General features: G+C 40.1%; 1 protein-coding gene across 8 annotated transcripts in view; it reads left to right on the top strand.

The window, feature by feature from the left end:
- Phf20l1 (PHD finger protein 20 like 1) overlaps positions 1–12358 on the top strand; it is a 63570-nt gene extending 51212 nt beyond the window's left edge. For 5 of the 8 annotated variants that reach the window (XM_051202706.1, XM_051202711.1, XM_051202709.1 and 2 more), the window contains 6 exons: positions 1305–1486; positions 2414–2513; positions 4036–4231; positions 6866–7259; positions 8410–8575; positions 10358–12358. In XM_051202706.1, coding sequence (XP_051058663.1) covers positions 1305–1486; positions 2414–2513; positions 4036–4231; positions 6866–7259; positions 8410–8575; positions 10358–10500 — 1181 coding nt within the window. In that variant the 3' untranslated portion in view covers positions 10501–12358. The remainder of the gene's footprint in view (positions 1–1304; positions 1487–2413; positions 2514–4035; positions 4232–6865; positions 7260–8409; positions 8576–10357) is intronic. The other 3 variants (XM_051202712.1, XM_051202710.1, XM_051202708.1) reach the window with 1 other exon arrangement.
- The last annotated feature ends 9856 nt before the right edge of the window (positions 12359–22214 follow it).

Genomic DNA, 22214 nt, shown 5'->3' with positions numbered 1-22214 from the left:
AGTAGGCTCACTTCTGCCCGCCTGAGAACCTTAGGTGATAGATACCAGGTTATGTGTTCTTTGGCCTGCTAACCACCTACTCCTTTCCAGGCCTGACCCATCTTCTAAGGGGGAGGACATTTTCTTCCTTTATTATTAAAATAGGCAATATGTGGCTTTCAAAATCTTAATTTTCAAAAGTTTGAGGTAGGGAGAGGATTAAGAAAAAGTCACTCTCTTTACCAGCATGCACAGTTACTTTTGTCCATTTGGTCCAGCAGTTTTTCTAACTGGAGCTTGGAGAAAGGAAGAGGCAGGGTTCTCTAGCATGATTGTACAGCACAGCCACCTGGAGAACTTGTTAAAAATACATTATTAGCACCTTGCCCTCAGAGCTTCTGTGGACAAATCTCCGGGTGATGGCAGCATGCTGATCTGGGAGCTGTCCTTGGAGAATCCTGTCCCAGGAGATTGCAGAGATGGCTGAGGGGGTAGCAGTTTAAAGGGAGCAGGTCTTACAAAGCTGCTCAGAAGTGATAGTGTAAGAGGAACATTGATTGTATGTATGTCTTATGTAACTTCCAACCCAGTGACCCAATTGCTCCTCCCCCAAATTGAGCCAAACATGTGCTTGATACCTGTGAGTCCATTATTTAAACAAGATTCTCTGATTAATTTATTAAGTGTGTATGCCAGTATTTGGTCCATGTATGTTTGTGTTAATTGCATGCTACTTCCTTTTAGTAGGATTGTTTAAAATATATTCTAATATTATGATTCCATCCAGGAAGTGTCTTTCTCTGTAGTCCAGGATGACCTCAAACTCTTGACCATTCTGCCTTAGCCCCCAAATGCTGAGATTAGATGTGGGAACCACCATGCAGCCAATGTTTAATTGCCTTTGTCACTACCTGGCTGCACAATTCAACCCCATTATATGTTGTGTGTAAAGGCTCAGTATAATGCTTGGCATATGTAGGGCAATGATAGTTGATTAAAAGATTATTATCTCTATAGTAAAACTCATTCTTTCACAACCAAAAGGGGAACTAATATTTGTGAACATACAATCAAAAGTTTGCAAACTGTATAGAAACTAGTAAGTTTCTGTGTAAGTATCAGCCTTAGCTGTGACCTCTGTGAGCAGAAAAGAGTAGTGGCTATATAGTATTACTTTGAGCAGTGTGTAAGTGACCTGGCTTTGTCAAGAGGCAGGTACTCAGTTCCCATGTGTTTGTGTTGCTGAAATGCTTATACACACTTACATGGCTCCTTTCTCCCTGAGAAGTGACATTGGAAATGGTATGCACCTTCATGTGTTCCAGACTTGTCAGATGTGGAGTTTCTGGATGACTCTTCCACAGAGAGCCTGCTTCTGAGTGGAGATGAGTACAACCAAGACTTTGACTCCACTAATTTTGAGGAGTCTCAGGATGAAGATGATGCTATCAATGAGATTGTACGGTGCATCTGTGAAATGGATGAGGAGAATGGCTTCATGATCCAGGTACTTGGCCAGCCTCTGCCCTGCAGTTGTGGATCACTTGGGCATGTGTAGGTGCACCAAAGTGCTTTTTTTTTTTTTTTTTTTTTTTTTTCCTGGTCATCCCTCACCAGTAGTTTCTAACATTGTCATGCTTTCAATTCCAGCAGTGCTGGCTAGGAAGGTTCTGCACTGAATGAAATAGATACTTGGTTTGTGAGTACCACCGTCTACTTGTAGGCTATCTGATAACATATTGAGGCCTTAACACTGAAATGTTTAAGGACTTTAAGGTGGGTTTTCCTCCACACTGAGGGTTGACTACAGCATGGCTTTTGCTGACACTTAATAATCAACAATCTAGTTAACCTTTGGAAAGTGGGAGTTGAAACACAAATGTCCAGGATTTCCAAAAGAGAAGAGAATTTTGTTGCAAGAGTTATCAAACTCTCCATAAGAAGGGTGTCTAAGAAATCAGGGAAGCATGGCCCGAATTTGTGTTGATATGTAGGAAAATTAGGAGACATTGGCTACAGGAATGAAGAAAGTAACCACCTTCCTTGTCAATGGCACTCTCAAAGGTGCTGTGAATTTAGAATTTTACCATAAATATTAGCCTAAGTGTCATTGGAAAGACATTGTACAGATTTGCTTCAATAAGTGTTTCTAGGATTTGATTGCCTATGAATCAGTAGGAAACACAAGGGAAATTTCTCATAAGTAGTTTAGTAAAGTGTGTCTTAGTAGATGTGGTATTAAAGAAGTTCTTGAAATAGTTGGCTATTTTAGTGATAAAATTCATGACTTTTCCTTGTGACACAAAGGTGTTGAACCGGCGGTGCCAGAAAGCAGGCCAGTAGTTTGAAGGCGGCGATGTGTGTCTTGCCTTGCCTGCCCTGGTCTGAGGGTGCCCTTTCAGCCAGCACTATGGGTCTCTTGTGTTCTCTGCAGTGTGAAGAGTGCCTGTGCTGGCAGCACAGTGTGTGCATGGGGCTCCTGGAGGACAGCATTCCGGAGCAGTACGTCTGCTACATCTGTCGGGACCCTCCGGGTGAGGCCCTCCGCCCCGTGTGGGTTGTGTGACGCGGACGCCACTGTGTAGAGCACCTGCACTTCTTGGTTAGCTAGAACCCTCTGCCATAGCGTGGGTTGAAGACACTCTTTGCCTGTTACAGCATGACTTTCATAGTAATCACCTGCACAAACATGTTTATGTAGACATGTCGACATACTGACCACCTTACCCAAAGGGAGGCCATGGCTTTCTCCTTGTAGCCAGCTTTGAGCTACTTCTATGCAGTGATTTCTAGATGGGCCTGTTTCTGCTGATTTGAGTGGACCAATGTCCATTATCTGATGAGTCTGAAGAAGCTTTGGGTAGTGCCACATACCTAGTTTATTGGAGAATAAATGGGGTCCTAGAGCGTTGTCTATACCTTTTGTTTCCCTAATGAAGCAGTTAGGTATGGGAAGTCTCATGTTTGTGCCTAAAGAGGCACCCCCTAAATGGCAGACAGAAATGAAACTCTGAATTCTTTGTACTTGCTTTGTTATGCCTTCCTCTATGCTAAGTACCACATTCTATATGTAAAATCTAGTGTCAGCTACCAAGGCATAAAATAAGTAGTTATTAGACAAGTGCACTGTTCCCATGCTCAAGGAAAAGATAAAGGGAACAGTTGTAAGAAGCAAGAGAGGGATATGGAGATGTCTAAGTAAAGTACTTTCATTCAAGCAGGAGGACTAGTGTCTCCTCTGATTTCTAGTGTCCACGTAAAAGCAGGGCATGCCCATATTCCCAGCATTGTAGAAGTGAAGAGAGATGGTACCTCTGGGCTTTGTTGGCCAACCAGTCTAGCAGAATCAGTGATCTACAGATTCCATGAAAGATCCTGTCTTAAAAACTGAAGTGAAAAATAGGAAAGAAGCATAACCTCACACATGCAAACAAAGAAGAAAGCACATGTTTATTGTTTGTGCTTATCGACATTTGCTATTTTATGTCTTCAATAACAAATGTAGACCTTGACTGTATTACATTCCTTCTATCTGTAGACACTGTGGAAAGATGACTGATGTGAACTGTGCATGTACCTCATAGTTATACAGACACAAGAGCATCTAATTTCAAGGGTCTGATTTGTACTAGCGCCAAGCTCTAGGATATTGTAGGGTTTTGTGAGGCCACTGTCATGAAGGCAGGGTCCTTACTTCCTCAACTGTAGCTTCGCTTCCTTTGGGCATGAGCAGGCTAGGGAAAGAAAGGCCTGTGGTCTCTGCCAGCCGTCTCAGAGGATGCTGCATGGTTAATAAAGATTGAAAGTGGTGCATCAGGACTCCCTTGACAGGTGTCACCTGCCACTGACCACATGCTTAGTGGCAATTCCTTCTCATGGTCAGGCACACCAAAAGTCTAAGGGGCTCCTGTCCTCTCTTCTTTTCCTCAGCATGCTGTCTGCTGCAGTTGGAGGCCACTTTTAGCGGTAGACCTTGTCTTACTCACTAAGAACCATCAGTGGGAAGGATCTGATGAAGTAGGATCCTTGTGATTTTAATTTCAACTTCATCTGCAGGTCAGAGATGGAGTGCAAAATATCGTTATGATAAAGAATGGTTGAATGACGGAAGAATGTATGGGTTGTCTTTTTTAAAAGAAAATTATTCTCATCTCAATGCCAAAAAGATAGTCTCCACACATCATCTGCTTGCTGATGTCTATGGTGTGACTAAAGTACTACATGGGCTACAGCTGAAGATTGGAATACTAAAGTAAGTGAGCTGAGTCACACACTGCCCTGCACAGTGTATGAGTGCTCTGACTGCTTTGTGTGTATGTGTGTCACATGGGCATGATGCCTGTAGAGGCAAGAAGAGGGTTGATTCCCAGGAACTAGTTACTCACAGGTCTGACCCTCCATGTGGTCCCAGGTCCTCTGTAAAAGCAGCTGGTGCTTTTAACCAGCGAGCCATCTCTGCAGTCCCATTCTTACAGACCTGAATACAAATCTAAGAAATGAAAGCATAACATCAGTTAACCATAAATACAAAAACAAACTGAAAAAAGAAACAGATTTAAGTAGATTTTTTTAATTATTATTTTTATTGGGGGAAGATTTTGGGAGAATACTGCCCTTCTGTAACTGAACATTTCTCTCTCACCTACCTGTTCCCAAATAACCACTCAGAGGCTTAATATTAATTACAAACTGTTTGGCCTATTAGCTCAGGCTTCTTTTAACTAGCTTCTGCAAATTAACCCGTTTCTATTAGTTTGTATTTTACCATGAATAGTACTTCATCAGACAAAATATTTAAAGAACTCTACTTTTTAAAAGTGAGAAAAAATGAATAACTGGATGACAAGGTCTGTCCATCTGGTTCACATCCTACTACGTCAGGAAATTTTAGAGTGGAATTTTAGCCTCAGGCAGTTCTCTTTGAAAGAAGCCCAGGTCTTCTGTGTAACACGTCTGGGTATTTTTTAGGGCTTGTTCTCCTTTCATTCCAATGCCAGGTCAGAGTTATTCCGAGAGTAAAGGAGGAGCCTTCACACTATATAAAGTGGATCTCTGCTCATTCTTCCTCCCTTTTGCATTCTGAGGCCCCACGTCCTCCCCGGTGATTCTTGAGGGTGCTGTGCCTGTGACTTGCTCTTCTGCCTGCCCTGTTGTCTCAGCCAGGGCTCAGCTTCACCGGGACTTGTCGGGACCGTTTTGTGTCTGTGGCTCCCTTCTCCCTCGGGCCCACTGTTTGTACTTGATGGCAGCATCCACACGAATGAAGCAGAGCACTAGCCTGTTTCAGTGCACTTCTTCCTGCTGCCTCTGACCAGCCATTCCCACTATCCCAAAGCACAATCCCTAAGTGAAGACACGCCCATCTTCACAGCTACTTTCCCTAAAAGATGCGACTCCAGCATTGCCTGCTGGTTAGATTAGAGCCTGCCCGCCTTGGTACGTTGTTTGTTCACCGAACCCATCATTCTTTTTAGGTAGGCTTGGATCTTGAATTTCTCCTGAATTGGGATTATAGGTGTGTGCCTGTAAACCTGGCCTAGCCCTAGGCCTCTGTTCTCAGACAGAGGGTTCTGTCACCTCTCCAACCTGACAGGGTCATTCCACTAGACCGTGCAGCCAGAGAACTAGGTTTTTCCCTACTCTGCCTTCTACTGATAGAGAATTTTAAGTGCCCATCTTCTGGATATTAAGTTGCTAGAAGTCTAAAAGATGAAAGATTATAAACTAATGAATTATAAATGGTATACATACTTAAAGAAAACTAATTAGAGCCTCATCTAGAAATTACTAACTTATAGCCATCATTGAAACTTTAGAAGGAGGTATACCTTTTGAGTAGCCTTGAACTAAATTCTGGCAGAGCCCTGCTTTGCTTGAGCATTACTATACACCATAGTCAGGGTATGAATAACAAACTTTCTTTGGAAGCCAATTGTATGGTAGCTAAAATAAAAATATATTCTATTCTGCAGTTCCTTATCTGGAAATTGATTTGACTGCAGTATTGTGTGCAATATTGCATTTGTGTGCAATGATGCACATTCATACATTTGTCAGAGAATTAATGGGATGTACTAGACTGGCAATAAATGTCATTTATCCAGTAAAGACTGAATGAAGTCTGTGTGTACCGGTGTGGCAGGATGCCCCTGTGTGCTGTTTAGGAAAAGGAAAAGTATGGGGAGTCCTATTTGTATAAAAATTTTTAAACATACTTTTAAAAACACACATAAAATACACAGAAGTATTTGTCCCTGTTTGTATGTATTAGCTCCCACGTGTATGTATATATATCAAGTGTGGGCCAGAAGAAAGCATGAGTCCCCTGGAACTGGGATTAGGCAGTCGTGGGCTACCTGATATGATGCAGGAAACAACCACCCGGTCCTCTGCAAGAGCTGGAAGTGCTCACAGCTACTGGCCACCTCTCTAGAACCTTATTTTTATAAGTTTGTATGTATAGAAAAAGTCAGCAAGATTACATTGCATTTCCAATTGCTATAGTGAAATAGACATTTGCTTTTTATATGTTTAGTTGTAGTATTTTTCTCATGACTAGTGACAGCTCCTTTTGATTGACTAGAGGTTATGAAATATGGTCACATAAAGTTTATGCATCATATAGTAACTGTGAAAAGGATAAAGATATGTATATCAAACAGTGGCATTAATCAACAGAATTAAATTGCTCATTATTGATTTTCTGAGTAGTATTTCTTTAAAACTGAGAGAGCTTGGATTTTGGATAAAATACTAAAGGAATCAAGTTAAGAAAAACTTTGTCTTTGTTCCTGACCTCTTTCTCACATGGTTACCAAATTTATTACAATTTTTAGGTTATTGCCATTCTTTTCCTGAAGTGTTATTTCTCCATTTTTGTTTTAAGGAATAAACATCATCCGGACCTTCGTCTCTGGGCTTGTTCTGGGAAGAGAAAAGACCAAGATCAGATAGCTGGAGCAGATAAAAAACTGACACTTCAGGACATAGCTAACTCAGAGGGAAAGAAATACATACAGAACCACAAAGAACCACCCCTGAAAATGGAAGGAACTTACATAACAAGTGAACACAGCTATCAAAAGCCACAAAGCTTTAGTCAGGACTGCCAGTCTCTCACAGAGCCTGGGAGCTCGGATGATGATGATGATGATGATGATGATAATGATGATGATGATGATGATGATGATGCTAGCAGTTTTGAAGAAGATGGGGAACTCCATATGGGAAATAAAAGCCATTTTCTGTACTCAGCAAAAGAGTGTGGAGTGTCAGAGAAGGTAATGGTTCCCATAGAACCAGAGGATGATCTGATCCATTAAATGCACCTAGTCCTTGGGCTTTGCCAATACAGAAATAGATTGTTTTATCTTTTCTCCACCACAAAACATTATCACTGTAAACGTTGAGTTGTTATGATAATCCATTCAGCTGCTACCCTAAAGTCCATAAGCACACTTAGATATCTCCAGAAATTAATGAGCCATGTCATATGCAAAGATGAGTTTGTGTGTAAACATTCTGGTATATATGGTGACATAATTTTCTTCCTTTCTGTCTTTCCTAATCTGTAGCATATTTGACTGCATGTCAATCCCCTGATACAGGAACTGTCTATAAACAAATCTCCTGTTTGTCGGGCTCAGCGCTGAGATTGAAATGAGCCTCAATGCTTTGCTGATTCTCCACTAGCAAGGCCACTTTAAGACTAGTTCTTTATTATTCTGGCTTTCAGAATCATCACCAGAAGTTCATAATTGAATTTGGAAAGCTTATATTTCATTAAACTTGTAAATTATTTTGTCAAATTCATATATTTCTATGAAACCAATTTCCTTTGGAAAATCTAAATCCAGATTGGTGTGTGTGTGTGTGTGTGTGTGTGTGTGTGTGTGTGTGTTAAAAGTGTGCATTTTGAAGTTTTTAAAAGATGCCTGCCTTCCATTGGCTCATCAGTATAACCACAGTAGTAAAGGCCAGGCTGTCATTAACTGAACTTTTCCAACAGTCTTTCAAAGTTTACTTGATGTTTTCTCATGGCTGCTCTGCCTTCACTCCATTTATGTCACCAGGTAAAATTAATCAAGGAAGAAATGGTTCACATGGCTAGTCACCCCCGTTATGGAATGGAATTAGTGTTTTCATTTGTTTATTAGCACTTTTACTGAAACTTTCTCCTGTGGGGCACACTCTGGAAGGCGTTGGGGAGGGAATCTAGCAATGCATTTAGCTTGGAAGAACACCAGATGGAATTTGATTGTGTGCAGGAGAATCCAAACACTTCTCCGAGTCAGACTAGCTAATGCTAACCTACCTGCCTATGTAAGGGGGGCTGGGGGGCATTTTACTCTACCTTTCCCTTTGGAAATGGCATTTCATCCAGTTCTCTGTGTTTTGTTTTACTCTGTTTTTCCCATTGGTCCTTTGGAGAAGAATCCAGCTTCCAGGAATAAAGTGTTTGTTTATAATGAGAAAAAGGGCTCAGAGGGCCCAGGAGACTCACATCTTCAGTGGCAGCTAAACCTCCTCACGCACATAGAAAACGTGCAGAATGAAGTCACCAGCAGGATGGACCTCATAGAAAAGGAAGTAGATGGTAATGTCGCCAAAAGCCCAGGTGTAACTACTGTCATGTGTGTAGTGTTGTTATGAAGAAGCTGTATGGAGCTAAATTGTAGGATGCAAGCTACAGACACACTACCTGCCTGCCCTGCTCTGTCTCTTCCTTTATGCTGTATCTAGCATGTGCAGGGTATAATAGGCTCAATGCAAGATGGCAATATTATCCTTAGTAGTGGTTTCTTGTCCATTTCTCTTTTATTAACATGGATATTTATTAAATACTGCCCATATGCCTGGTTCAATATAGAATGTTTGGGGAGTGTTTGTCAGTTTCATTGAAGAATATTTTCTTTGAAGTCATCATATTCATAAGCATATTTATTTCTACTTTGGATTGTATTTTTTATTAAGTAAAATTAATTCCTTTAAGTTAAGCAAGTAAACCATAATTTTCTCTCACATCTTTGTAAATTGTATCATCACAGAGAAACATAGAAAAGGAGCCAGAAAAGTACCCCCACTTTATACTTGAGAAACTAGAATAAATTGAAATCCAGGAATCTCAATCCCACATTTCCTTTGCTTTAACCGTTTTGCCCTGACCTTGTAGGACATGACCTCCCTCCACCCTTTAGACCTCTCCCTGTAAATATGCCATTGTGCTAAGCTAGACATACTGTACTTCTGCCTTTCTCTCTCTTAAGAGAGGAAGTGGATACCTGCTTCAGAAGCATCTTGTATTTGATTTTAATAGCATTAGATAGGGTTAGTTTGTCTTGTATGGATTTTTGAAGAAATGAAACTGTCTTGCCAATTCCATATATTTTCATAGGTTTTTAAAAGAGCCAATGGAAATTGGACATGTGGTTGAATTCTATGAAGTATTTTAGCTCACTTGCATGTGTTTTTGTTTTTTTTTTTGTTTTTTTTTTTTTAATGTTTCACTAAAGTAGTGATCCTGGAAGGACTCTGAGAAATTGCCACACCTTTCCTTTGTTAATGAAGATGTGGCTCAAGGGTAAAGCACTTACTTTGCAAGTACGAGAATTAAGTCCTGATCCCTAGAAGCCATATAAATAAAAGCCAGGTGTGGTGGCATGCACTTACAACCCCAACTGTAATCCCAATGATGAGATGGGAGGGGGAGGCAAGTGATCCCTGGCACTCGTGGCCATCCAACCTAGATACTTGGCAACAGTCCTGGCCAATGAGAGACCTGGTCTCCAACAAAAGGTGGGTGGTGTCTGAGGAACAACATCCAGTTTGTCTTCTGACTGCCACATGCACATACGATCATGTTCCTGCACAGAAACAAGGGCGCACAATGGAAAAGATGAAGTACACGTGACTTATCTAAACTTAGTGAAAAGTTTGAGCAGGCACAGGGAACTGTTACGATCTGTGCAGAAGACAGTGAGTGAGACATACTACTGAATGTGTATGCGTATTTATGCATATTACATATGTGTGCGTGCGTGCGTGCGTGTGTGTGTGTGTGTGTGTGTGTGTGTGCGTGCGTGTGTGTGTGTGTGTGTGTGCACGTAGGGTGGCAGGGAATGAGTCTGGGTATGAAGCTCAGTGGCGGAACACTTGCTCTGGGTTCAGTCCCTGTATTTCAGGGGAAGAGTGTCTGAGATGGCAGATGAAGATTACCCAGAAAGGTCAGAACTGCGGTGGGTGGGATGAGTAAGGGCCCTGGCACTCTGAAGACAGTGAGGCGAACTCTGTGTTCCAGTCTCCATTCCGTCCTTCTGGTTGATTATCTTCTGGCTGCTCTTGTCAATGCCAATTAACTCAGTTTTTCTTTTTCTTCTAGTTCTGGAAAGCTGGCTTGATTTCACAGGGGAATTGGAGCCACCAGATCCCCTTGCAAGACTGCCCCAACTTAAACGCCACATAAAACAACTCTTACTTGACATGGGCAAAGTACAACAAATTGCAACTCTTTGCTCTGTATAACAGTGGTAAACACACAGTGACAAGAATAGGTCTTTCCTCAATTGAGACATTATTATTGCTGAGTGGATAGTCAAAAAGCTACTTAGTAATGTTTAATCATGTACTGATTTGTGACATCGGTAGTATGTCATCTTGGAAGAAAAATGAAGAGCAACTTTAGTAAGGAAGCTAATATTGCAGATGATACTGTCATCAATGTCAAGAATCAGTACATAGAATACGAACTATACTAAAGGAATGGAATTGGCGGGATTCTTATCGTTGCTTTCATGAAGCTCAAGATATCTATAGACAGAAACACGGTGTGTTTATATAGATTTTTAAGAGAGAAACCCAGGTTTATAAACCAGCATTTGGCCAAAATCACACTATAAGGAAATTCAAGTTCTGGAGAATTGTGCGCATTTGCTCTAAGATTTGCCTTCTCAGCAGCGGGGATGCAGCTGCAAAGAGACTTAGGTTACTTAAACTTCTGTGGGACCGTGAGCTATTTCTTGGGTAATGAATGTATTTAATCAGAAAACGGACGATGGAAGTCTCACTTTGGGAAACAGTTGTGGATTCCTAACTTCATTATGAATGCATTTTAAGAAACCCACCAAATAATTGCAATTTATTGTGAGCATTGTGCTCCTTAAAAACAAAGCGGCTTACAGAAGGGCCCGATGTGCCAAATGTTGATTGACTGCTGGAAAGAGGATTTGAATATCACAGGAGTCCTTCTACCTGCTGTATGTGCGCAATGCCATTAATCCATCCAGTCCTGAGCACCCCGTGCAGGGTGTGCCCTGTATAGGTGAGTGGCAGCGTCCAGCCCTCAGCATATAGTTTGATCCTGGATACACTTGGTGTGTTTGCCTTTTGAAAAATAAAAAAACTATAAACCTCAGCTGGGATGAGGAGTGACAAAAAATATCAAAGTAATCTAACTGCTAGTAGTGGAATACTGGAAAAGCTTCATTTTGAAGATAAATTTTATTTTAAAAGATAAATATACGCAAAAAATTTAGTTTTGATCATAAATGGACAGATTTATGAAACCAAAGGCAACTAAGTTGCTTACTCAGCTCTTGCTGGATTTTTGAGCCTAGGTCCTACTGTCTGCCAGTCCTGGTGCGAGTTGTATGCACCCCTCAGTGCTACATGCGCAGGTATGTGTAAGTGAGTCTGCTTGTTTAAATCGTCAACGTACATATGTACATAATCAACACATATTTATATCATACATCTAGTTTTATTACTATAGACTATACAAATCAGTGGTTAACATAAAATGTTACCTTTTAATAGACTTTTTAAAAACTAAAAATGTATGTACAGGTTTTAAATTTTTTTTAAAAAGGGGGGGAGAAAAGACTGTTAAGAGGAGGCTATTTGATGACATTACACTTGAATTTTTTTTTTTTTTTTTTTTTTTGCCTCATTCTGTTTATCAGTTCTAGGAATCTGTATAAATTCATTTAGAACTGGTAGACAGTGAACTTGAATTTATCTTTGATAAGAATTCATGCCACTGTACATTCAGATATTATTTAAATTTGCAAACACACTGTTCTATATATATGTGTAACTGTATTAAAATATTCCACATATCCTAAAATTTCAGCTTGCCTTTTTGCGGCCTTATGTTTTGATGTGAAGATTAAAAGAATGTGCAGAACACTGAGAAATTTTTATTGCCTTTTGAAATTTTCCAACTGATAAATGTGCCAAAGATCACCATACATAAAGTATAGCCCTCTGTATTTACTTGTGATACCTAAACTCTGTCAAAGATCCTACTGATGAATGCTTTAGCAGAAGTCATTGTGGGTAAATGCTTAAATTTGCATATTAAAGTGAAAATTAGTGCCTATAACCCATGTGTGGAGTAAGTTTACTAATGTCTGTGTTTCAGTATTGATGCTATATTGTTGATTTGTGTTTTAAAATGGTGGCTCTAAAGTTTTCTGTCCTGAAAGCTTAGACAGTGAGTGAATTTATACCTCCTTTTCAGAAACAGCCAGCAGGGGGGTTCCTGAGCCCGTGAGAGTGACCCTGCCTTGGTTCTTGTCATGTAGGCAGTGAGCGCTGCACTCAGTTATACTCAGCCTTTCAGTTCTGCTGCCCTCGGTTACAGCAGTGCCTAGTGCTGAAGTGCACACTAAATGTTCCTAACACAAGTGTGGAGTGCCAACTGGACTCCAGGAGATGAAAGTTGAGTATCTCATCTCACGTGACAGTATCGCTAAAGATGCAGTGTACAGTGTCTTCAAGCTATGTGCTTAAATTGTACATGAAATAATAGTGAAGTTCATGTTTAGACTTAACTCTCATGCCAAGAATGCATCGTGATAAAGTGTAAAACTCCCAGTAGCCAAGAAAACACCAAGTCCAAAACGTGTTCCTGCCCAAGCATTTGCAGTAGTGAACACTAAACCTGCATCTCAGGTTTCAATCACTTTGTTAGTAGCCAGCAAACTGAGTGCTTCATTAACAGAAAAATGTTCAATGTTCTGCTTGCTAATTTGCCAATGAGTGAGAAGGTTAACTCTTTGGATCTTTAAAGGATGTATCAGATTATGTGAACATACTCAGTTACTAAAACAATGTGTGAGGCCCATTAGCAGCTACAGAGGGCAGAACTTTCCTTTGAGAGAATTAACTTTGGGGAAGCAAATCATTTGTGAGAAGTGTCGGGTAAGATTCATTTTTCCTTTTAGTCTTCAAATCATTGTACTGGAATGTGAACAATGAACTGGAGAGGGTGTTTCCTTCAGAATAATGTTTCGTTGGCCAGACAGAAGAGAACAAGCCTCGGTGGAGGGAACCCCCTCATAATTGTTGGCAAATACCATTTGTACTTCCCTTGTGGTTGTCTGTGATCCCACTGACTGTTGAAGTAATGTCCTTTCTCCTTGAAGGGACTTGTAATTCTCAGAGTTTCAAGGAAAGCACCTGCCCCTGTGTTGTTTCAACTCCATGTTCATACTAAAATGTGCAAACTGTGTTCACATGTTCAAACTGAAGCACACCACTCCCTCCCTGATAAACCGAATCTACCGCCATTGTCACTGTCATTGTTAATAGCCTCCTGGTACTCTGTTTGACATGCAGAGTCAGCGTTTAACCACTCATTTCATCACCACATGTAGCGATTTCTTAAAACAATGATGCTGTCTTCCTTGAGCCCATTGTAAGTAAGGTCATGAAAGTATGAGGTTATTTTTCTTGCCTCTGTCATTCTAGCTTTGTTTTCATTCTGAGTCTTTCAAAACTCTCATTGTTAGAATAGACGATTACATCTAGTAAGCACCTGCTCCATGCCAGGCATTGCACCTGCGTTCTACAGTGTCTTAAATTCTTTCAGAGGACAGGTAGGAACAGTAATTTTTAAGTGAGTCTGGTAAGGTTCAGGTTTACATTCAGACACACCCTGGATAAGAAGACAGTTCTCATGGTCTGTGTAGCATGTTTCCTTGGCTGTTCTACTGTGAAACCTCTAGGGGCTGCAGCAAACTGTGTTGCCTCTGTGTGATGGGGATCGTGCACAAGCTGGCCTAACCTATTCTTGGATGCGTGGCAACAGAGCCTAACTCTTAGGGTTGTGCTTCTTTCTAACTCTGGCATTCGATTTTACTTCCTCATTTGCTGATGTCCCTGTAAATCCAAGATAGAGCTCTTGGGTTTCTCTTCCTTAATGGGGAGTGATTTGTTGCCAAAGGCTCCTGTGTTATCAGACTTGGGAGGAATTCTGTCACTGTATGATAACTTGCTATACTAGAACAGGCACAGACTTTTGTGGCCTCAGATTTTCTAGAAGTTACTAACAGTGTGATCTAACCATTGATTTCCTTGTCTGTAGATAGGAATATGCCTAACTTAGAACTTTGCTTTGAGAGTTAAAGAGTTGAAAGCCATCTGTGTGCAGGCCATTAAGTTATAACATGGTTAGACCTGGATAAAAAAATAAGATCATTCTCTACAGGTGGTAGTAGCATTTTCTAGTAGGAACTCAACCAAAAGGACCAAAGAAAGGAAGATAATTAGATTTGTATGTGATAGAGGAGGAGAAATGAATGGATGGTATATATCCATTGAAAGTGCTCTCTTAAATTTGACTAGAACCTTTAGGAAGTAGAGACTAAGACAAGGGTTCTGTGAGTATACTTGGTTCATTAGAAACAAAATCTGAACCAGTCAGTAGCAGGGGAAAGGTGAGGGGAATGGAAGAGGGAAGGAGAAAGCAAATGAACAGAATTAAGGACACTGCCTATAAGCAATAGGGCTTTGATTCTGCCCTTTTAAATCCATGTTAGGTGCACTGTGTAATTTCTAACTTGTAAATATTGACATTATAGTTAGCCAGCTAGAACATGTGTAAATGTATGCAGTTGAATCTGATGCATCTCAGTGCTTTTGTTGCTTACCATCATTACTTTTAAAAGAACATGAGCAGAACTTTGAGACAATGTGACAGACTAAAAGCTACCTGCGTGTGACTTTGTAAAGAAGAGTCGTAATAAGGAAAATCATACTCCAATAGAGAGCTTGGAAATCCATGAAGGTGATGATAGCAGTTTGAAGTATGCAGGGAAAGATGGACAATATGCTGAAAAGGGTAAACTAAGTATCTAGCAGTGCACCTCTCTGGTAGAGAGAGGGGAAGCAGAGATTCATCAAAAAGGTAAGCCAGGTGGCTCTGGTTAAGAGACCGACAGTCCTACCCTTGGGGAAAGTTTATAGCCTTAAATCCAGGTGCCATCTTGAGAACTTGTTAAAACCAAGCCATCTCTCAGGTACCTGAAGATGGGATAATCACTAACCAGTCTGAATTTAACTTGCTACATTCCTAAGGTAAAGGAGACCTGTTACACATGAACTGACAGTAGTTGTGTTTACCCACATAAGACCTATGTAGTATGAGCAATCCAGTTAAAAATTCTAGCATGGATGGAAAAGGGCCTCCAAAGGCTAAAGCTATTGGCAGCTGATGACTGCAGGGTGAGGAAGAATTCTATTTCTTGAGGAATTTGGACACTGGTAGGTTCTTCATTTCCCAGTGGATGGCTCTGTGCCTGTGTTCATATGGGCAGCACTAATTGTGCTTAGAGGGTAAAAACAAACAAGAGACTAAGTTTGGAGGAAGTTGTAAAAGGAGGTCCTGGGGGTAGTTGGAAGGGGAACGAGAGGTGAATATGATCAAGACGTATTGTATACATGTAAAAATAAACAATTTAAAAATATGTAGAAATAGATGTTGGAGGCTGGGATATGACTCAATCAATAAATTATTTGCTCTAAGGAAAAAATATGTAGAAAATAGAAAAATAAAATACACTTACCATATACACTACCCCACCTTCTGAATATAAAGGAAATAAAATCACTATTCCAAAGAAACCAATTATCTGTTCTCAAGACATATACCTCATTGGTAAATAAACTCGCAAACTGGTAGGCAAGGGATGGAAATAGCTATCAAGTGAATAGGTGCTGGAAAAAGAAAAGCCTGGAACAACTACTTGGATATATAATAATAGATTTAAATTCAAAACCAAAAAAAAAGATAGAGCCATTCTGTTATAGTGGAACAATTTATGAAGACATAACAAGGAAGTACATGTTCACTGGACATTGAGTTCACAATTTTATAATACACAAATAACCATAAATAATGACTAGATTCCATACAATAATGGTAGTTCTATTCATTGTTCCCATTCATGGAGCTAGGTCACATGAACTAAAATTGAGAATTAAACTGTACTTAACAGATAAAAACTGAATATCCATTCAGTAGTTGAGAATAAACAGATGATCCTCAGCAACTCATGAAATAATCCCTAATACAGGCCACATTCAAATCCACAAACACAACAATCAAATCAACAAAACAAGTTTTTTTCCACAAAATATATTTTGATCATATTTCCTCCTTTGCCCAAACATCTCCCAGAACCTTCCCACCTCCTTACCTGCCCAGCTTCATGTTGTTCTTTTTCTTACCACCTTATGTCTCAAGAAAAAAAAAGGAATGAAAAACAGACAAGCAAAAGAAAAGAAGGAGAAGAAGAAGAGGAGGAGGAGAAGAAGGAGAAGAAGAAGAAGAAGGAGAAGAAGAACAAAAAATACCCAAACTAAACAGCAACCCATCTCAAGGCAAGGACTTCAAAATAGCCTTTTATAAATATGGAGTAGTCACCAATCTCATCACAAGAAATGGCCTTTAGCAACTCAAACAGGACCTCCGAAGCAAGCCTCACTCATGGATTATAAGAGTGAAACTCAGACATGGAAGACATGATAGAAATGGATTCTGAGATCAATGAAAATGTTAAATATAAACCCTCCTGGCACAAAACATCCAGGAAATCTGGGACTCTGTAAAAAAGACCAAATCTAAGAGTAATGGAAATAGAAGAAGGAGAAGAAATCCAGGTCAAAGGCACAGAAAATGTTTTCAACAAAATCATAGAAAACTACCCTAACCTAAAGTAGGAGATGCCTATCAAGGTGCAAAAAGCATACAGAATACCAAATAGACTGGACCAGAAAAGAAAGTGTCCTTGGCACATAGTAATCAAACACTAAACATAAAGAACAAAGATCATTAAAAGCTCCAAGGGGAAAAGAACAAATAACAGACAGACCTAGAATAACACCTGACTTCTCAAACCCAGAAGGTCCTTTAAGAAACCACAGATAATAACCCAGACTACTATATCCAGCAAAACTTTCTATCAAATAGATGAAGAAAATAGGACATTCCATGATGAACCAAATTTAAGCAACATCTGTCTACATATCTAGCCCTGAAGAAGGGCCTAGAAGGAAGACTCAAACCCAAAAAGGTTAACTGCACCCAAGAAAACAGAATAATCCTAAACCAGCAAGTCAAAATGGGAAACCCACACGTGTAAAAGTAAAGTCTTAGCATGGATATTTTAAGACACTAAAGAAAATCAAAGAAGTCACTAGAAAAATGAAAGATTTCCCAGTCTCAAGGATTGGCAGAAGGAGAAAGAAGGAAAGAGGAGGAAGAAAGGAAAGGAAAAGGAAGGAAGGAAATGAAGGAAGGAAGGAAGGAAGGAAGGAAGGAGGAATAGAAGAGAGGACCTAGGACAATGATGTCATGAGCACTCACTGGAAAAAACTATACCCTCTTCATGACAATTTAAAAAAAATGCTGGGGAACTGTATATCCATACGTAAAAGAACAAAACTTTATTGCTTACCTTGCAGAAAAAAAAATAGTCCAAATGGGTCAAAAATCTTAGTGTAAGACATGCGACTCTGAAAGTACTAGAGTAAAATGGACAAAACACTTAAGCACCTTTGGTGGCACAGAAAATAATCTCAGCCCAGGGCTGTATGAAAACAAAAAGCTTCCGGAAAGCAAAAGAAACAATCAACAGAGACAGGATGATAGAAACTCTTGCTATAGATGCACCTGAGGGGAGATTAGTACTCGGAATTTATTTTTTTAAAACTGTGAAATCTAAACACCAAACTCACAAGGAACTGAGTAAACAGCTCTCAAAGGATGAAATGGAAATGGCCAATATTTGAGGGGAAAAATGATGCTTTAATATCCTTAGCTGCCAAAGAAATGAAAATTAAAATGCCTTGGGATTGTACCTCACCCCAGTCAGCATGATTATCATAAAGAAAAACAAAGTGCTGGCAAGGATATGGAGAAATGTATACCTATTCACTGCTCTGTGGGAATGTAAAGTGCTGCAGCCAGTATGAGAACCAGATTGGAGAATTCAAAAAAAAAAAAAAAAAAAAAAAAAAAAAAAGTAAACTACCACAGCATCCGATGTATATTCAAAGAACTCTTTTTCAGCAAAGTATCTTTGCTTCTCTCTTTAGAATATCCAGGATATGGAAATAGCTTAGAGATCATAACGGATGAATGGAAAAATAAAATATGGTAAATATCACATGGTGTTTTCTTTAGCAATAAGAATGAAATTAAACATTTTTAGGAAAACAGAACTGGTAATCATTATGTTAAGCAATATAAGCCAGACTCACAAATACAAATACAGTATGTTTTCTCTCAGATGCGAAGTCTAGATTTACATTTATGTATTCTCATTTATATGTAGCTCAATGCTGTGAAATTATAGCTTTGAATGCTTATGTTTAAGAAGAAAATGTGTACAAAATCACTGATCTAAGACTCCATGTTAAGGAACTGTAAGAACTGGAGAAATGGTTCAACGGTTGACAGCAGGCTTTGGAACGAGTAGATGAGAGGGTCTAGATTTGGTTTCTAGCATCCACATGGCAACTTACAACCATCCATTCCTTCAGATGCCGTAGCTCTGATACCCTCTTCTAATCTGCATGTGGACCAAGCATGCATATGCAACATGAACAAACGTGGAAAAATCTTCACGCATATCAAATAAAAATAGTTTTTAAAAGAAGTTATAAGAAAAAGCAAGGTAAATTATACAAGCTGCAACTAATGAAATACTAATGAACAAACATTTGGGAAATGTCTAAATCAGAACATTGGCTCTTGGAACAGTATGGCTGATAAAGTCCTACATGAACATAAAAAATTAAATAGGAGATGGACATGAATCCAATAGGCAATTTTATGTAAAGAGAGCTTTTGAACAGCTACATTCAATTGAGGCTTAGATAGAATATAAAAGGTCCTCCAAGGAATTATATAAAACTTAATTTGTTTTGCCAAAAGAGTAAGAAACAATTTGAATTTTAAAATCTTTGCTTAACGAAAACCCAGCCTGAATGTGAATTCTATTCCTTTTAAAGAAGAGATAATAGCCTGGCAGTGGTAGCATGTGCCTTTAATACCAGCACTGGGGAAGCAGAGGCAGGTGGATCTCTGTGAGTTCCAGACCAGCCTGGTCTACCAGAGCAAGTTTCAGGACAGTCTCCAAAGCCCCAGAGAAGACCTGTCTCAAAAAAAAAAAAAAAAAAAAAAAAAAAAAAAAGATGGAAATTGATCAATATAAAGATTTTTGTCAAAATCCAAGAATTGGGAGTAAGTTGACAGTTTGGCCCTAAAATTTGTTCAGAGATGCAGAATGTGTGTGTGTGTGTGTGTGTGTGTGTGTGTGTGTGTGTGTGTGTGTGGTGGGTTGGAGATGACAATAGAATTTACAGAATTTTTAAGGTTAAAAATAATTCAAACTGTATTACAAATGCACAGAAACCAAGAGTTTGACATCAGCAGGAAAATAGCCTGGATTAATGGGGGAAGTACAAAATAAACCTGTATGATCATTACTTGACTCATCAACAAAAGTACCTGGGTAGATTGTGATAGTGGATACTGATAGTGAGTGTCACAATGTGTATCTGAGAGACTAGTTTGTGAGCATGCCCATGAGAGATTATCACAATTAGGTTAACTGAGGTAGGGATACCCATTCCCAAATGTGGCAGCATCATTTCATGGGATGGGTCAAATCCAAAGGGGAAACGAAGTGAGCAACAGCATCCATCCTGGTCTGTGCTTGTTGGCATGATCTGATTAGCTGCCATGCCCTCCCTGAGCGATAGACCTTCCCTCCAATCATAAGCTAATTGTGAACCCTTTCTTCAGTAAGTTGCTCTTCTCAGGATATTTTATCATAGCCACTGAAAGATTAACTAGTTGAAAATACTGGTACAGAAGTGAGGTCATACTGTGATAATCCTTTGAAACTGGACTTGTGGGAGGAATTTTGTAATTTTGAAAGTGGTGAGAGAGAAAGATGCCATGTGACAGAGCTTGGGTGGATTGGGTCCTTTGTTGGGGGAAAATGAATGGGAAAGGGGGGAAGGGTGAGAGAGGAGGCCAGCCTCTGGGGACAGGAGCAGCAAAAGATAAGACAGGAGGAGGAGGGAGGAGAGGAGAAGAGGGAGGGAGGGACAGAGGGAGAGGGAGAGAGAGATGGGAGGCGGGCAGGGCCCTTTTAAAAGGGAACATGGTGAATGTGCACAGGTGGTGCTCTTAGTGGCTGCAGCTGAGGGCCATATCCTGTCAGAACCCCAAGGACAGGCCAGTACAGGTGCTTGAATACTAACAAGGAAGGTGGAAAAATTTGCAACTTTGGGCTTGAAAATGCTTGACTTTAAGCAGACATCAATGGACCACTGTGGTAGCTTGGGAAACAAAGGCAATGGAGGCCAGCTCACGAAGCCTCTTTCTTTCCTTCCTTCTTTGCTTTCCTTGCTTTTCTTTAGCAGCCTACCTAGAGGCTTCTCAAACTTCTTGTTTTTTTTTTTTTTATTATTATTATTAAGAAACTGTTTGTTCCTGTATCTCATTTCCCTATTGTGGCTTTCGTTTTATTTTCTTTCTCTGATGTTTTAAAATTTCTTTATTTCTTTGGATTCATTGTTCTTATTTTTTTAAAACCCTTTGAGGTAGAAGCTATAGTGACTGACTTTGGATATTAATTCCTTCTATTTTAGGCAGTTAAAGCTATGGATTTCCTCCTAGACTCTGACGGATTTCACTGCATACCCTGATTTTTATGTCGTCCACCTTCAGATGGAGGCAGAGGCATTGCTTTCTGCACTTTAGGACCAGGACTGGAAAACTTGTGTATCAGCACATATGAAGTGAGGAGCACCATGTAAGGCCCGAAGAGGGGAGTCAGAGCTAGGGTAGCAGCGGCCCAGTGTGCAGCGTGACAGACCCTTGTGGTGGGGTGTGGCTCAGTTGATCACATGGCTGGCACCACCCTGGAAACAGAAAGATGGATGCTGGTGCTCAGTTTGCTTTTTCTGTTTTATCTAGTCTGGGACCTCAGCCCATGAAATAGTGCTGTCACATTTAGGGAAGAAGGTTGTCTCACTCCAGTTAACCCAACCCCCCACCCCCAGGTATCCCCAGAGCTTTGCTTTCATGTCGATTCTGGGCAGGGTCTTCTCAAAAGCAAAAGGAACGATAATGAAAAAGTAGACACACCCATTTCCTCGGCTGAAGGCGAGGATGTAATTATTTCACTAGACCCAAAGTAAATTATAAACTGGTGTTTATTGGGGAACAATTACACAGAAAAATACAAAGAACCATGGGAGCATTTCCCTGCCCTTCCTACCAGATCTGCTGACGCACCAGAAAGAGCCTGTGCAAGTAAGACCATACCTTACCTTATACTTCCCTCTTTCGGTTTCTGTCAGCCTGAAGCCACATCCAAAGGGGTGTGGCCACTCCTGCAGGGTCACAGACCAAAGGCCTACATGCAGTGAATAATGGAGCAAAACAAATGCTGATGACCCAGAATGACTGACAGAGGGTGGACGTTTGTCTTAACAGGTGTCTTTGATCTGAGAGTGAGGCTTCTAATTAGAACACTCAAGAACACGTGGAGGGATTAAGCTCTATAAGGGTTGTAAAACTTAGAGCCAAAACACAAGGCAACAGCTAGCATGGAACATGGAACCAGTGTTAAATAAAAATTGCTAGGGGCATTCATGGTGTTCTGAGAGGAAGCAGAGATCAAGATGCCAAAGGTGAGGGAATTCACCTTCAATTGGACTGACTGGGCTGCCACCATTACAAACCTCTATTCCCAAGAAGATATTATTGAGTGTTTACTGCATGCCCTTCATCATAATGCACATCACACATGTGTAAATCCACTTATGATATCACCCCAAGACAACTCAAACAGTGCCAACATATGGCCATTGTGTTTGCTTTTTAAATGCAAGTCAAGATATTCCTGGTTCTTGGTGCAATTTTTTTTTTTAAA

The sequence above is a fragment of the Phodopus roborovskii genome, unplaced genomic scaffold (genome assembly GCF_943737965.1).
Source record: "Phodopus roborovskii unplaced genomic scaffold, PHOROB, whole genome shotgun sequence".
Lineage (NCBI taxonomy): Eukaryota > Metazoa > Chordata > Mammalia > Rodentia > Cricetidae > Phodopus > Phodopus roborovskii.
This window is presented reverse-complemented; position numbering and strand designations above follow the sequence as displayed.